Source organism: Eptesicus fuscus, chromosome 15 (genome assembly GCF_027574615.1).
Source record: "Eptesicus fuscus isolate TK198812 chromosome 15, DD_ASM_mEF_20220401, whole genome shotgun sequence".
Lineage (NCBI taxonomy): Eukaryota > Metazoa > Chordata > Mammalia > Chiroptera > Vespertilionidae > Eptesicus > Eptesicus fuscus.
The window spans coordinates 36409018-36426475 of record NC_072487.1 but is presented as its reverse complement, the minus strand read 5'-3'; the positions used below and the strand labels follow the sequence as shown (position 1 = coordinate 36426475).

At 42.2% G+C, this 17458-nt stretch overlaps 1 protein-coding gene across 4 annotated transcripts in view; it reads left to right on the top strand.

Moving 5' to 3' along the window:
* Positions 1-17458, top strand: part of TRPM3 (transient receptor potential cation channel subfamily M member 3) — a 703802-nt gene that overhangs the window by 645527 nt on the left and 40817 nt on the right. For all 4 annotated transcript variants that reach the window (XM_054727188.1, XM_054727187.1, XM_054727186.1 and 1 more), the window contains one exon: positions 657-831. In XM_054727188.1, the coding sequence (XP_054583163.1) occupies positions 657-831 (175 nt within the window). The remainder of the gene's footprint in view (positions 1-656; positions 832-17458) is intronic.

Sequence of the window (17458 nt, the reverse complement as noted above, 5' to 3'; positions counted from 1 at the left end):
CTAACTGATAGCATATGCTGCAGCAGAAGTACAGGAGGAGTGGTTCTCTGTAAGACAGGTTTATGGTAGAATACCACGCAGTGAGGTGGGGCCACAAGGAGAAGATGGAATATGATGGATATCTGTTGGCCTAACTTTGTTTAAAAATGATTATTTTCATGAGCTTTCACCTCTTCCTTAGCTTTTCAGAACTTAGAGAATTTACAACATTGCAATAATTCTTCAAATAGTTCAACTATCCCAATTCCAATTTTGCTAATAAGGAAGAAACCAAGGAGATTTGCCTCCCATGAGAGCAGAGAAAAAGTTAGTACTAAATTCATATAGATAACATAGCTTCTATGTTACTTGACTCCTACATCTGGTTTTGACTAGGTCCCACAGACAACAATGGAAAATGAAGGGGTTCCATTGGGCATATATTTGAGGATTTGTTTGTTTTTAATGATTTTTTGAGTTATTTATAACATTCCATGGACATTGGTTTCAATAAACCAGTGTCCTTTTATCTGGGCACAGCTCCCTATCTAAACATCCCTTATCAGCATTATTGAAAGTGAACCTCCTTCAAAGGTTCCCATCAAGGTCAGTGTCATTGGAACACTCAATCATATGAGTTTTCTTTTGTTTCTCCCTCTGCTTCCCCACCCTTCCAGATGATAGACATGATGTACTTTGTCATCATTATGCTGGTGGTGCTGATGAGTTTTGGGGTTGCCAGGCAAGCCATTCTCTTTCCCAATGAGGAGCCATCATGGAAGTTGGCCAAGAACATCTTCTACATGCCCTATTGGATGATTTATGGGGAAGTGTTTGCGGACCAGATAGACCGTAAGCAAGTTTATGATTCTCATACACCAAAGTCAGGTATTTAACTTCAATCGGGTCATGTCTTTTCCAAGTTCATTTGTTTGTTCTCAATAAATGGCTCAAGATAGAGGACCAATTCCTAGCTTGTTATCTTGGAGGAAAAATAAAAACAATTACAGAAGGTGAATATACAATTTTAGCAAAGTAATCCTCGGGTGTTTCTTCAGGTATGTCCTTTCTGTGACACGAATCAACATCTGGTATGCCAAATTTGATCAAGAAGTAAACCATTTAACAAGATTGAAATTCTTTGGGAATTTAAAATCCTAGGGCCATGTGTTGACTATTTCAGTATTAGTAATATATTACATCACTACTCCCCACCCCTACCCCAGCCTGTAAAAAATAAATTCCTTGGGTTTGACTTAAGAACAAATAAACAATTCTCAATTTCACCATCAGAATTCAAGAGCGAGGGCCAACATCTGCATGGTGTTTTCCTTGCACTGGAAACTATTCTCCAGCTCCTTTCCCCACTGTCTTAAATTATGTACTTTTGAGACTCAACAGAAGCTAGTATTCATTGCCTGGAAGTATGGAAAATGCCTTAGGTTGTAAACTGAGTTGCTTGCTCTAAAGGCTAAACATAAAACAGTATCTATATCATGAAGTGATTTAGTGTGGGGAGCGAGCAGCAGCAGCAGCCAGGCCCCTGATGTTTCAAGCCCTAATAGATGCTGATTCTCAATAATAAACACTCTTCTTGTATAGAGTGTGTAGTTGTATCCTAGGAGTCTGTTCCAGAATTTTATTTGGACCAAATGTCAGGGCACACCAGGCATTGGGAAGTTGTTTGAGAGGAAAGCATCAGGAAAGAAAAATCTTTCACTCTGAAGGAGTTGAATCCCAGGAGCAACTATTTCTTATTTTCCCTGAGGACTTCAGCTCTAGAAATAACATCCCTCCAACATTGTTGAATTAACAAATTTTCAGTCATTTTTTGCTGACAGGCCAGCATCTGAGCCCTGTACTGTGGACGTGGATTAGGGTTACATAACCAGGTAGTAGAGCTTATTAAGAGCAAGAGCAGACTCTAGTCAGCATCCCTCTTCCACCCCCGCCAGTCCCAGGTAGGACTGAGACCAGGAAATTAAGGACAAAGCACTAAAGAGTGTGAATCCTGCAGGCCCGGGAAGAGCATGTGTCCACAGGAGACAGAACATACCTCTACGTCATTTTCCCTCTTGGGTGGATTTTGAACGAATACCCTTTCCCAGGGTATTTTGAACGAATACCCTTTTTGAACGAATACTCATTCCCTTCGCAGAATGAGTTTTCTGAGGCAAGAAGGCTAATTGGAACAAATACTCATTTCATAAGACTCAGCTAACTCACTGAGGAAGAATTTTGACTCCGTCTCCTAGTTGAAATATCTTTGGTTGACAATGTGCAGCCTTCACCAAGACAGCTTTCCAGAGAAAACTCTTTTGGAATCTTCCTTTCAAATGGTCCCTCGAGGCAAAACAATACTTCAAAAGCCCACCAATGATCATTCTCCTCAGAGACCAAATGTACTATTTTCCCCCCAAGAAATTGCTTTTCCACTTACATTATTTTGCCTTTTCTCATTTTCCTTTGTTCCCCAAAATGAGACTAAGTCCCCTGGGTATTTTGACAATGTAACATTTGGGGATGGGAGCAAAAGGGAGGTACAGGTGTGTTTTATGAATGGGATTCTGTCTGTCCCTCTACAAGTGGCCATTTATTGATGTTGTACTATGAACCCAGCCTAGTGCAACAAACACCACCATCTGGCTGAATAAGAGGATTTATTATTGTTATTTTAAAAGAAGGGCTGATTGTAGTTTAGAACTTGAAAACCACCCCAGTTACAGAAGAGAGGTGTTTCGTGTGAGTGAAGTATGAAAATAGATTTCCCACATTGTTAATTAGATCTGTGGTGCTCTATGTGTGTGAGGATAAATTTCTACCCCAAATCCCAATATGTAACCGACCCAGCCTTGGATGCAACCTTCATGACACGCTTCCCCTAACCACTTCCTTCTTGATGTTCTGAAGGAACTGTTCTAAGCCACTGTTCTAAGCTAAATCAGCCAGTTTTCTATCTAGAGTGCTAAAGAGTGTTTGTCCTTTCTCAAATGGGTATAGAAAGAGTCCACCAAATCTGTCATCACATTCGGCCAAGGTCATTGAATATCCCTGTCCTCTAAATTATTTGATTTTCATGCTATGGCACTGGGTGGGCCCAAGGGGGGTTGGGTGACTACCCCACCTGGTCATGCAGAACTGCCTGGGAGACCCAAGTACCAAGCTATTTGAGAAAGGTACACGTCATTTATGCTGCCCTGTAGTGTCTTGCCTCTTTTCTGTGCCGTGTCTAGGTTGGTTTGTGAAGCATGTGTTCAGGCTGATCGGATCTCATATCCACCTGGACTCACAGCCCTGCCCAGGGTCTACCAATTCCATGCTGCCTTGTGCCCTGTGTGGGCCTCTCCAAGTGCTGCTCGTTCACACACACCTCAGAGCAACTCATTTCTAACGTAATGCATGCGCTCTATATCTAACTTTTTGCTTTTAACTGCAAAATTGCTGAACCCATTTCATGTTTGGGGAAACAATCTTTCTCAGTTAGGATGAATATATATGGATATATAATGGGTCCCTAGGATTGGGTTACTAACCCCCATCCCTCAGAAGGGAGAACAGCTTTAATGCCCTCACTTCTGGGAGCAATGATACTGAACAACAGATTTTCTATGTGCATTTCCTTTTTGTAGTTTGCCCTAAACCCAGAGACTATCTAGTAAAGCCAAAAAAGCTAGAATAAGACTTATAAGGTTACTTTCCAAATGTATTTACAGACTGAAAGAAAAATAATAAAGAATGGAGTCACTGCAAACTCACAAAATAACATAGGTGCTTTTACCTCTAAACCAGGTTGAGTTAACACATATGATAGTCTGGCTTTAATCTCAATAATCTTGTAGAAGCTAAAATATTTGCTTTGGTGGGAGCAGAAGTGAGTGCAAATACATGATTGGAAGCAGCAGATGGTGAAACTGGGGAATGGACAGCTCTTTCTGGGCACTTTGACCAACATCTTGACTAACTGATGGAAATAGAACTTGCTATTGTTGGTTTGTTTGTTTTTACTTTGTTTTTGTTTTTTTTTTCCAAATAGCTCAAAATCATCTCAGGTGTTTGTTATATAAAATGCTAACTCCCTAAGACCCAACCTAGAGGCCACTATGAGGTGACTTAGGCTGCAGGTTGCTAAATGCTTCGCTACCAAATGATGACATTGTTTTGGGCATCTCATTAAGGTGACCCATGTTGCATGGCTTCTGAGAGCTGGTCAGGATCCCACTGGAGCCCGGGGTAAAAGCCACTTAGAGAAGAGGTGCAGCAAAACAAATTTCCAGCATATTCATGCCAAGGCCATGAATATGCCAAGGACAAAGCTAGTGGGCCTCTCGCCAGCTGAGAAATCTGGTTCTGTTTTGGTGTGTGAGGTACCTGGAAGTTCACCTTCATTTCATTCCTCCCACCTCAGAATGAATGAAACGACTCTTTATTTACAGGGCATCCTTGTGTTGTCTGTCGTACACACAGATTCCCTAGGCCGTACCAGGACAGGGGGAAAATGAGTCATGCTCTTGAAAGCATTAAATCAGGCTCTAAATTTAGTCCTTCTTTCTGCTTCTCCGAGTATTTTTACAAGTTTGGGTAGTAATTCGAAAGCTCTACTTTCTACCATGACAACTTAATATTATTTAGCTGTTTCCACTCACCCTAAATTAACTAGCCAATCTACTTAATGCATAGGTCAATTTTATTTTCTCTTACTGCCTAGGGCTTTTCCATCTGAAATTAATAGGTAATCTGGAATAAGAGGGGGTTCTTTTGTTGTTTTGGTTTGGTTTTGCTCTACTTAATTAATTAATACAAAAATTTTCTATTAAAAAAATCCTCACTCTTTTGTACTCCTGTTGTCTCTGTGATGTTGACTTGATTTGAAGTGCTGTTTTTGTCAGGAAACAAAGAGCATGAGTGAACATGGAAAGCTAAAACCCTTTCCTGCATTACTTTTCTGCCTCAAATTATTTGTTCCTCTCTTCAGGTGCGGAAATTAGAATAACTCAAGGCCAGTCTCTAAAATGTGCCTGCTTATGGTGAAACTTAGAACAGCATGAACAGAGAAGATGGATATTGTTATGCATTTCAATTGTTAGACTCCAGTTCTGGGGACTCGGGCTCTGCATCTGTTTGGTATTCAGGACTGACCTCTAAAGGATGCAGAGCACACTAATGCCCAACAGCTATTGCACGGGGAGTGTTGCCTGGCCAAAGAAAGTATTTTGGAAAAGAAACACTTGAGACAGTGCCAACTTTTGGGAGAGGGGAAATTGTTTTGCTGGGTTTTGTTTTCACAAATTGCTAAGGAAGCCAGCCAGTATGAGCCACCACCCCCATCTTCTGTCCCTGAAAGTCAGCTTACATTCTCAGGAATACCTACCTGACTTGTTTACAATGCACGTTGAGGCTTAGTGGGTTTACAAACAGCAGCACTATGGCAGACGAGCCCTTGTGATGATTCAGTATGCAATGTGATCAGCATTTGTTCCACTATCCTAATATTTACTTAGCCTTTGCTCCTAGGTTGGCCTTCATTTTTAATTGGTCCATTCTTCATTCACTAGATATTTTTCTATTAATGAGCTAGACACTGAGGTATAGGGATGCTCCTGACAGATAAACTGTCTTTAAGGAGCTTATAGTCCAGGAGAGTCAAACTGATGTCGACAGGATTACGTGGAGATGGAGCCCAAAAAAGAAAATAGTCAGTTCTTCTGGGGTGAGAGTAGGAGCCCAATAGATGTAACCTTGCAAAGAATGAGAAGGTTGAGCTGAGCCCTGAAATATGAGCAGATCTTTGCTAGGCAGAAAGGAGCAGAGGAGTGAGAGGGAGAAGAACGGCATTGCACACTGAGAGTGAGCATGGAAAGTTGCAGGCACGGCAAGTAACTTAATATGGCTGACTGTAAGATGAAGGGCAGGAGACAGGAAGCAGGACAGATGGGTCTGAAGAGGGAGACAGGAGTATAGATCTTGGAGGACTCACACTCCATGCTTGGATAATACCATGATCTGGTATATGTTTTAGTCAGAGCTATCAAGCAAAACCGTAAAGGGCCCATAAAAGGAGTTGAGATGGGAAGTGAGAGGACATTAGCTAACGCAATAGCAGTTGTGGCAGAGAAGAGACTTTAGGAAGGTAAAATCAGAAGGACCTGGACGGAAGTCAGATGGTGCAGACAGAGGTAGAGGGGAAAGTGGATGAGGATTTAAGATAAAGGAGTTAAAGGTCACTCCAAGGTTTCTGGCTTAGTCTAAAACCAGCATGTCAAACTCAAAGGCTAACGTGGGCCAAATAAACAAGGTTTAAGTTTATGTGGGCCACAAAAAAACAAAATCTTCAATTTTCATAGAAACATAGGTTTATTTCAATAGAGACATGCGGAATACAAAGGGCCGGAATAAATGAGTAATCATTAACATAAAATAATAGAACATTTTAATAAAAATTAATGTTTTTTCTTGAACATTAACTTACCAGACACCGAATAACTGCACAAATTAATAAGTGTAATGCAAATAAACTTATTTTTCTTGTTCTCCAAAAGCAAAATATTTTCTATTGTGCACACCAAACAAGTCAGTACAAGACTAATGATATGGCAATCAGCTGCTAAAATATTCGCTGCTAGTATTAGTGGAGAGAAATGGTGCATCTGCATGTAAGGCGAGTAAGGGAATGAATGCAACACGATTATAGTAATCAGTCATTAGCAAATGTTGTAGTTCGTTATTAATAATTATGTATAACAGGATATTTTAAAAATTAAGTTACGAAATTTTTATTAAAACATTTTTTACATACCGTTATATTGGCTGGACTGCAAAAATATTCGTAGTGGGCCACATGCAGCCCGGGGGCTGTGAGTTTGACATGCTTGGTCTAAAAGGTGATATCATTTTCTAATATGGAGAACCTGAGAAGAAGAAGGATAGGGGGAAAGGGGTTAATCAATTGGGATTGGATTGAGTTTGAGATTCCCATGGGAATTCCCAGAAAACCATGAAGAAGGCTATTTTATATATCAAACTCTAGAGCTAAGTAGAAAGAGCTAGACTAGACATAGAGATTTGGAGGTCAAGAACATAACTATCTGTTAAAACTATGGAAGAGAGTAAGCTTGCCAGGAGAGACAAGTAGAGAGTAAAGAGAAGTCCAGAGTGGAATGCTAAGAATGGAGGAATCGGTAGTATCAAATGCAAGATAAGAGTTCAATTGGGTGAATGTTTAGGAGTGTCCATTCAATGAGATCTTTAAGGTATCACAGGTAATTTTGGCTAGAGAATAATCATTTTCAATGGTGAGTGAAAAAGCCAATTACAGTGATTTAAAGAGTAGATAAGCATCAAGGTGAAGCATTTACTAGGGAAGAGAGAGAGAAGTATTGTATGTGTATGGGGGGGGGCGGGTATCAGTGAAGTGGGGCTTTGAGAAGAAGAGTACAGTAGTTCCTCATTATCCCTGGGGGATACTTCCCAAGACCTCCAGTGAATGCCTAAAACCACAAATAGTACTGAATCCTTATATATACCATGTTTTTTTCCTATACATACATACCTAAGATAAAGTTTAATTTATAAATTAGGAACAGTAAGAGATTAATAACAAGTATTTATAATAAAATTGAGCAATTATAACAATATCCTATATAATAAAGAGGTAATATGCAAATTGACCATCACTCCAACACACAAGATGGCCACCCTCATGTGGTCAAAGATAGCCACCTCCATGTGGACACAAGATGGCCACTACAAGATGGCTGGCAGAGGAGGGCAATTGTGGGTGATCAGGCCAGCAGGGGAGGGCAGTTGGGAGGGACCAGGCCTGCAAGGGAGGACAGTTGGGGGTGACCAGGCCTGCAGGGGAGGGCAGTTGGGGGGTACCAGGCTGGCAGAGGAGGGCCGTTAGGGACAACTAGGCTGGCAAGAGAGGGCAGTTAGGGATGACCGGGCCAGCAGGGGAGGGCAGTTAGGGGCAATTGGGCTGGCAGGGGAGCAGTTAGGTGTTAATCAGGCTGGCAGGGGAGTGGTTAGGGGGCAATCAGGCTGGCAGACAGAAGCAGTTAGGGGCTATCAGGCAGGCAGGCAGGTGAGCGGGTAGGAGCCAGCAGTCCTGGATTGTGATCCCGGTGGGATCGGGCCTAAACAGGCAGTCAGACATCCCTCGAGGGGTCCCAGATTAGAGAGGGTGCAGGCTGGGCTGAGGGACACAAATTTCATGCACCAGGCCTCTAGTACTATAATAAAAGTTCTGTGAATGGTCTCTCTCATTCTCTCTCTCTCTCTCAAAATGTCTTATTGTACTGTACTCACCCTTCTTGTGATATGAAATGATGCAGTGCCTACATGATGAAATGAAGTGAGATGAATTACGTAGGGATTGTGACGTAGTAAAGTTAGGCTGCTGTAAGGGTTACTTGAACACAAGCACTGTGATAATTGAGAGGGCTACTAAGTGACTAATGAGAGGGCAGTATACTGCATGGATACACTGGACAAGGGGATAATTCCCATCCTGGGTGGGACGGAGCAGGATGGTGTGAGATTTTATCATGCTACTCAGAATAGCACACAATTTAAAACTTATGAATTGTTTACTTCTGGAATTTTTCATTTAATTATTTTGCACTGCAGTTGACCACTGGTAACTAAAACCTCAAAGCGAAACCTTGGATAAGGGGAACTACTCTAATGTTTTGTAATCACCGTTCAGGGAAGTCACTAACTCAGTACATAGCAAAGAATTTCTTAGGGCCACCGATTTGCATAGCTCAGTTTTCTATTTTCTCAGTCAAGACTCAGCAGTCCAGATCAGGACAAACAAATAATTGGATCAATCTAAGATTGAAGCTTTGCAGTGTCAGTATGGCAGAAAGAAAGAGGACTAGCCTTTGTGAAGATGATTGCAAGTGTTCTTAAAGTTATGCCTTTTGAGATCTAAAATGCCAGGAGAATAAAATAAAGGTATAGCCCTGACCAGTTTGGCTCAGTGGATAGAGTGTCAGCCTGCAGACTAAAGGGACCCAGGTTTGATTCTGGTCAAGGGCACATACCTTGGTTGCAGGCTTGATTCCCTGCCCTGGTCGTGCAGGAGGCAACCAATTGATGTGTCACATCGATGTTTCTCTCTCTCTCTCTGTCTCTCCCTCTCTCTTCCACTCTCTCTAAAAAAAAACAACAACAAATTTTTAAAAATGGAAAAATATCCTTGGGTGAGGATTAACAAAAACAATAAAAATTAAAAATAAAGGTATAATGTTAGTAAGTACCTAGGAGGAAAAAAAGTGATCAAAGGTCTAGCCTGAGCACCAAGTAAATTGAGAACTAAAAATCCTAAGAGTAATGATGATAAGATGATGTGGTCAGAGAATGGTAAATTGCCATTCAGAATCATTGTTATTCAGTTAATAACAATGTCTAGAGATGGCTATGAGAATGGATTCTAGAATATGCTGAAATTGAGGTCTTGAAGTGTCTTGAAGCTAGGTTCTTCTGTGTTAGTCAAATAAATATATTTTTTAATTTAATAAATCTTTATTGTTCAGATTATTACAATTGTTCCTCTTTTTTCCCCCATAGCTCCCCTCCACCCAGTTCCCACCCCACCCCATGCCCTTAACACCCCCGTACTGTCCTCATCCATAGGTGTATGATTTTTGTCCAGTCTCTTCCCGCACTCCCGACACCCTTTCCCACCCCCCCAGAATTGTCAGTCCACTCCCTTTCTATGCCCCTGATTCTATTATATTCACCAGTTTATTCTGTTCATCAGATTTTTTATTCACTTGATTTTTAGATTCACTTGTTGATAGATATGTATTTGTTGTTCATAATTTTTATCTTTACCTTTCTCTTCTTCTTCCTCTTCTTAAAGAATATCTTTCAGCATTTCATATAATACTGGTTTGGTGGTGATGAACTCCTTTAGCTTTTTCTTATCTGTGAAGCTCTTTATCTGCCCTTCAATTCTGAATGATAGCTTTGCTGGGTAGAGTAATCTTGGTTGTAGGTTCTTGCTATTCATCACTTTGAATATTTCTTGCCACTCCTGTCTGGCCTGCATAGTTTCTGTTGAGAAATCAGCTGACAGTTGTATGGGTGCTCCCTTGTAGGTAACTAACTGTTTTTCTCTTGCTGCTTTTAATCTTCTCTCTTTGTCTTTTGCTCGTGGCATTTTAATTATGATGTGTCTTGGTGTGGTCCTCTTTGGATTCCTTTTGTTTGGGGTTCTCTGCACTTCCTGGACTTGTAAGTCTATTTCTTTCATCAGGTGGGGGAAGTTTTCTGTCATTATTTCTTCAAATAGGTTTTCAGTATCTTGCTCTCTCTCTTCTTCTCGCACCCCCATAATTCTGATGTTGGTACGCTTGAAGTTGTCCCAGAGGCTCCTTACACTATCTTCATATTTTTGGATTCTTTTTCTTTTTGCTTTTCCGGTTGAGTGTTTTTTGCTTCTTTGTATTTCAAATCTTTGACTTGATTCTTGCGATCCTCTAGTCTGCTGTTAGATCTCTGTATAATATTTTTAATTTCAGTCAGTGTATGCTTAATTTCTAGTTGGTCCTTTTTCATATCCTCGAGGGTCTCGCTAAATTTATCGGCCTTTTCTAGAAAATTCTTGAAAAACCTTATAACCGTGGTTTTGAACTCTATATCCAGCCTTTTGCTTTCCTCCATTTCTTTCATTTGTGATCTCTTTCTTTGTCTCCGCATTTTGGCTGCTTCCCTGAGTTGGTAGAGTAGCTTTGTGTGGTAGGTGTTCTATAGGGCCCAGTGGCTCAGCCTCCCCAGTTACCTGAGGTGGACACTCTTGGTGCACCCCTTTGTGGACTGTGTGCTCAGCCTTATTGTAGTTAAGCCTTCATTGTTGTTGGTATCACTGGGAGGAATTGACCTCCAGGCCAATTGGCTGTGAGGATCAGCTGTGTCTACGCTGGGAGAACTTCTGTGCTGGAGACACCGTTATGAGACAAGACTTGCAAAAGCCTCTGTGCTCAGCTTGAATGGGGCGGAGTCTCAGGGCAGAGCAGACAGCATTGGTTTCCCGTCAGCCCTGCCCTAATAGGCCCCTGTGTCTCAGTGTCCTGTGGTAATCGCTGTAAGCACCTCTGAGAGAAAGCCGCCCTTGAGTTCTGCCCGCTGCCAGACAGTCCAGTTTCTCCCTGAATGAGTCTGTGTCCCCAGAGTCTCACCCTGAACTGGAGTTCAGCGCATTCGGGAGCTTTTGTCTCCCTCCCGGTTGAGAAAGCCAGCCGCGTACTCAGTTGCCCGCCCTCTCAGCACGTGGGCCTCGGTACCTCTGCCTTCCGCAGTTCCTCTGAGTCTCAGTGTGCTTTTCTCTTTCCTGACAGTCCAGTTTCTCCCCGTATGAGTCTGGGTCCCCAGAGTCTCGCCCAGAACTGGAGTTCGGCGCAGTTGGGAGCTTTTGTCTCCCTCCTGCTTGAGAAAGCCAGCCACTCACTCAGTTGCCAGTCCTCTTCGCGCGCATGCGAGCGCGTTTCAGTACCTCTGCCTCCTGCAGCTCCTCTGAGTCTCAATGTGCTTTTCTCTTTCCTTCTAGTTGTAGAATTTCCACTCAGCCAGCCTTCCTGTGGTTCTGGATGATGTCCGTTTTGTCTTTTAGTTGTAGTTTTGAAATTGTTGTGCGAGGCAGCAGTTTAGGTGTTTACCTATGCCGCCATCTTGGTTTCTCTCTCTGTCAATACAAATATTGAAGTGTTTGTAAAAATGACAGGAGGTGTGAAAAAGAAGACTTGGTCAGGATGACCTGAAACTCAAAGAAAGGGCTCTTTGCACAAGAGTGAAAAACAGTGATTTGGAAGAGGAAGAGTATCAATGAAAATGCAGACATTGCTAAGAATGTACAATTTCCATTTGACAAGGTTACAAGAAGGTGGTGTCTTCCTGCAAAATGGGTTTTGTTTAAGGCAAGAAAATATGGGCTTATAAACATAAGAGACAGCAGCAGAGTTTGTGTTCAGTGCCAAGGGTGTTCCAGAAGGCTCTGGGGCAAGGGAGGAAAGGGAGGAGTGATGGGACAATTCAGTGGTCAGAAAGCCCAGTGTCATTTGAGGACAGTGGCATAGGGGAGGATAGTTGACCAGAAGGCCTTGCATTGCAGGGATAAAGGATGATAGGTAAAGGAAGTCTGGTGGGAATAATTTTTCCAGAGTTCTGAGGCAGCTGAAGACTGGAACCCTAGTAGTCTAAGAGGCCAGATGAGGCTAATGGTATCTAGGTCTCACAGGCAGTTTAGAGTGACCTTTGCTCAAGATCGTACTGGGGACAGATTGTTCTGGTGCCTTAAAAGGATGGAACTCTAGACTTCATGTAGTGATGCAGAGCAACCAGATTCTAAAGAGGAACCTCCCCAGATGGCGGGAGAATTCTCTATCGCAGAGGAGGCTCTCCTTTTGAAACTAGCAGTGGTCTGTGATACTAGAGAAACACCTTTCATCACCTTTCACAAGAATGAGCTCTTATTATCAACTTGGGGTATTCAATTTTTCTTTAACCTTGTCTAAACTTGCTAATATATTGTCTGTAATTAAATTTAGTGCTTGGTCCAATTGCCCCTTTTCAGCCTCCATTGTAATTCTGCCATTAGCAGAGTTTGGGGCACATCCTAGGTTTTCATGACTCCAAAGCCCATGCTTTTTCTACTCTAGCACAAATACCCCAAGTAAGTCCTACATAACCCTCTGAAAAAGAAGGCATCAGCAGATGGGACATAATTAAAATTCTCAAAACCTTTACAAAAGAGCACCAAACCACTTCCCAAAAAGTTGTACGTGGGAGAGAAAAGTTTACTTCCCATCTAGTTGTTGGAACTATTTTGTCTCTATGAGGAAATAACTTATCACGGAGTTGGGGGAAGGGGATAAAAATTGTGTGCCCCTCCATAAAGGCAAATCGGTATGGCTTCCTTAAAAACTATGTTGGAACTTGTCCTCTTCAGCATGTGAAAATGATCTAAAAATGGTAGTCTGGCCCAGCCGGCATGGCTCAATGGTTGAACATCGACCTATGAACCAAGAGGTCATGGTTCAATTCCCAGTCAGGACACATGCCTGGGTTGCGGGCTCCATTTCCAATGGGGGGTGTGCAGGAGGCAGCCGATCAAAGATTCTCTCTCATCATTGATGTTTCTATCTGTCTCTTCCTCTCCCTTCCTCTCTGAAATTTAAAAAAAAAAAAATTAAATAAGAATGGGAGTTTGCAAGATTTAAGTTTGCAAGTTACAAGAAACTAAAGTTTATGGCAATCCTGAATACTAAGCCAACAGCAAGGGACTTCAGAGAGGCTTTGTGTGTGTCAGCAGAAAAGTAGCAGAGAACGTTTATGATGAGCGTGTTTAAGATGAAATTAGTCACCAAAAGACAAGAATACTCCATACTCTACCTAGATACAATCAAGTACAGGTAAGGAGAAGTAATCACTATAGACCAGTGATGGGCAACCTTTTGAGCTTGGTGTGTCAAACTTCGCCAAAACACTGAGCATAACTCGGGTAGTGTGTCACTTTGAGGAAAAAACATTATTTCGCAAATGTTTCATCCTCAGCAGCAGCAAATGTTTCATCCTCGGCATGCGGCCGCCTCAGCAACCGCGTGTCATCAGAAATGGCTACGCGTGTCAGTGCTGACACGCGTGTCATAGGTTCGCCATCACTGCTATAGACTGAAAGCTAGAGACACCGTCATGGTGTGTAACTCAACCCAAAATGATGTTAGAAAACATCTAACATAGCTAGAAACAAAACAGAAGGGGCTATCTGTACCTAATGCAAAGAAAGCTGTGTTGTGTACTGTGCCTGGGACACCAAGAATAATACTGATCACTGTCTCTCAAGGAAGATATGAATACGTTGAGCTGGAGAAGAGCAGCCAAATTAATCAGGAGAATGAATGAAAAGCTGCAATTTGAAGACAGATCAGGAAAATTGGAGCTCTTCATTTGCTATGAAAGATGAAACCCACATGCCTAAAATCTATGAACTTCCTAAGTGATTCTCTCAGTGGATAAAGTAAACATTAAATGGATCTCCAAATCCCGGATTACTTGAGCCAAGAATCCATTGAAGAATGCCAGATTTAGTTCATGGGCTGTAGTTCAGTGACTCCTTATCTACACCTCCAGTCATGCCATTCCATCCACTCCTTCTCCCTTACTTCAGTTGAGGAATGTGTGAAACCAGAGGTCTAGGATGGAATCAATTTCCTACTTGACATTTTATCCAAATATATAAGATGACGCTGCTTTGTGCATTCATTTTCTTATTCTACTGATTCAAATAAAAAAGATCAAAAGAGAAGATTATGTCTTTTGTTGAGAGAGTGCATAAGGAAACCACGCTGCTATAGGCATGAGTGTGGCTCTCAGACCACAAATGCAGATGCTGCCAGAAAATCAACTTTATTTTTATTATAATTGCACTTATTTCTATTTTGAACACCCATCGCCCCCCTCCCCGCCAAGCTGGTACAAAGCCAACACTTGCTTGAAAGACAGGCAGGAAAAAATGATTATTTCAAAATTTGATCCTAGCTCACTGATTTAACCATCTTGTAAATAAAAACAGGATCCCCCAAATAAAAATAAACCTATTGGCTCTATAGGTCCAGACGTGCTAGATATAATTTTCGTGTTTCAAAGAGGAGAGTGGCTTGTGAAAGAATAATAATCTGCTGTCATAATAAATTATCTCACGGTATTACGAAGGGATTTCTTAAACTCTCAGGATGGGAGTAGGCCTGGCAGATTCTTCTGGAATAGCCCTGTCCAATAGAATCTTCTGTGACGATGGAATTGGTCTAGATCTGCTTTGTCTGATATTGTAGCTTCTAGTCACATGTGGCTAGTAAGCCCAGAAAATGTGTGGCCAGGGTGAATGAGAAAGTGAATTTTTAATTTTGTTTAATTTTATTAATTTACATTTTAATTTTAAAAGCTGCATGTTGCTCGTGGCCACCCTATTGGACTGCTGGGTGCCTTGACTATAAAAATGCGTTGGAATGCCAGTTCCATGTCCCCTGCTGTAGCCTCAGCATGGAAAACTGTGGTCAGTGCTCAGAAATAGTCGGTGCATAAATGAAACCTCCTGAAGTAAGGAATAAAAAGAGGGCAAGGTTGATATCGGCTTTACACAATCAAAAAAGATTTCTATGACTATGTATAAAGGAGTTAGAAACTTGTCAGTTGAGAGGGTGAAAGGGCATTAAGTTTATTATAAAGGAATTTAAAATTTGGATTAAGTTAAATGTAAGGATCATGGATTCATGCTTCAGAGAAAGAGAGGAAAAAGTGAGCTCAAAGGGAATCTTAGAGTTTATAACTTCCTGCAATTTAGTTAAATTAGGTTCAAGAAATATTCATTGAACAAGTCGTCATTCTAGTCTGTGTGCAGAGAGCAATTGTTGTTCAGCTATAAAGAAGAAAGGAGCCCTCGCCAGTTTAGATAATGGATAGAGGGTCATCCCACAGACTGAAGGGTCCAGGGTTGAATTCTGGTCAAGGGCACAAGTACCTTGGTTGCAGGCTCCATCCCCAGGCCTGGTTGGGGCACGTGCAGGAAGCAACCAAGCAATGCGTCTCTCTCATATCAATGTTTCTCTCTGTCTCTCCCCCTCCCTCTTTTCCACTCTGTCTAAAAATCAACTTTAAAATATCCTCTCATGATGATTAGCAAACAAACAGAAAAGAACAGAGGAAGGAAAAGAGGGGGAGAAGGAAGGAGGAAGGTAGGGAGAGAAAGCCCTTGTTGTGGAGTGGCTGAGGAAGGAGGAGCAAACTGTGTGAGCCCAGCAGTGGGACCAGATGAGACCCAAGCAGAGAGCCCCGCCAACTCCATGCTGTGCCGCCCTGGAGGAGGCTGCCGTGCATCCTGTAACTACAGCCTTTCCAAAGGCACAGTGTTCTGACCAAACGCAGTGGAGCAGATGGCTGCTTTCACTCCAAGCAGAGCAGAGTACACCCCCTCTGATAACGTGGCAAGCTTTTAACTGATCGGTATTAACAGCCACCAAAAATGAGACTGATCTCAACGCAGGTTAACTGTGAGCAGATAATCCCAGCAAGGCTCTCATGTTGTCTTTTCTCAAACGTGACAGAGCCCGAATAAGCCTGCAGCCTCGTGACGGAGGACTCAGGTGCCCTACATCTTTTACAAAACTCTGTCCAGTGGAGCGAGTAGCTTTCTGCAGTGGATTTCAGACCTTGTCTGCCAAGTGATGTTTTGCTTGGCTTTCAGCCAAATATGTGGTCTCTAGAATATCAGGCCTGAGGTTCAAGATGAGGACATGCTTGGCACAAGACCCCAATAACTTCAGGTCAGGTACAGAATTTTGAGTCTTCATCTTAGTGACACGCTCAATTCAAGTACATGACGTCCACTGATGAGTTAAGAATAGAGGGGGCTATTTTTGACCTGGGTTGTGTTGTATGGGTTTCATTTTACACTGGACATATGTATGTTTTATGGACTCTTCTGTATACTTGATATATCTCACATTGTAGTATAACAAGGAATAAAGCCATCACTCTGCCATCACATTTTCCAGAGTCTAGTTTGAGTGGGTTTGTTCATTCGATGACATTCACTCAGCACATCTGCGTGCCAGGTACTGTGCTGGGAGCTGGGGAGTAAAGGGAGACATGTGTGATTGCCTCGGCTTGGAAAAAGTTTATTAGGGGAAGATAGACAAGTAAACAAATCATTGGAAATCAGTATGACGCCTATTTCCTTCGGGGTGATGTATAAAGACTTAGGTCAAAGGAAAGAACATACTTTTGTTGGTGGGTAGGTGGCCTGTGGTGTGGGGTGGTGGTGGTGAGGGCGGAACATAATGAAGTGAAGAAAAGCAAGAGTGGGCAAAATGCAGCCAGAGAAATTCCCCTGGAGGTAACAGTTAAGCTGGATTGCAAAGATGTTAAAAGTTTTCCAGACAGATCCTGAGAGAGCATTCTAGACAGAGAAACCATCATGTCCAAAGCTAGAGAGGGGTGATACGGTGTGCCAGGTGTGGGCACGTGGAGACAGCAGAGAAGTGAGACTTTCTTGCTAGACCAGCCAGTCGGGGGTTAGTTCCTCTACAAGCTGCTCCCACACTTCCTATACCTGCCCCGGGTTAGCACCTGGCACCATGTTGTTTTTGTCTGGTTTCTTAGGTGTATTCCCTACTGGGTTATCTGCATTTTTGGAAGGTGGGGGCCAGGGTCTGTGTCCACCTTTTCTACCCTATTTGTGTGAATGAATGGAGGTTAGACAGGTAGATTGTAAAGGGCTTTGTGTGCCAGACTAAGGAATTTAGATCTTTTCTTATGGGAAATACATTGCTCACCTGGTGTGGGGCCCCTTTTAAAGGTAAAGCTCTAACTTATGAAATTCAGAAGTTGTTGCCAAGTGGGAAGATTGTGGCTGGAAATTAGACAACATCGATGCTCATTACAGGAAAACAAGATAAGCCATAGGAAAGCCCTGTGTTCCAAA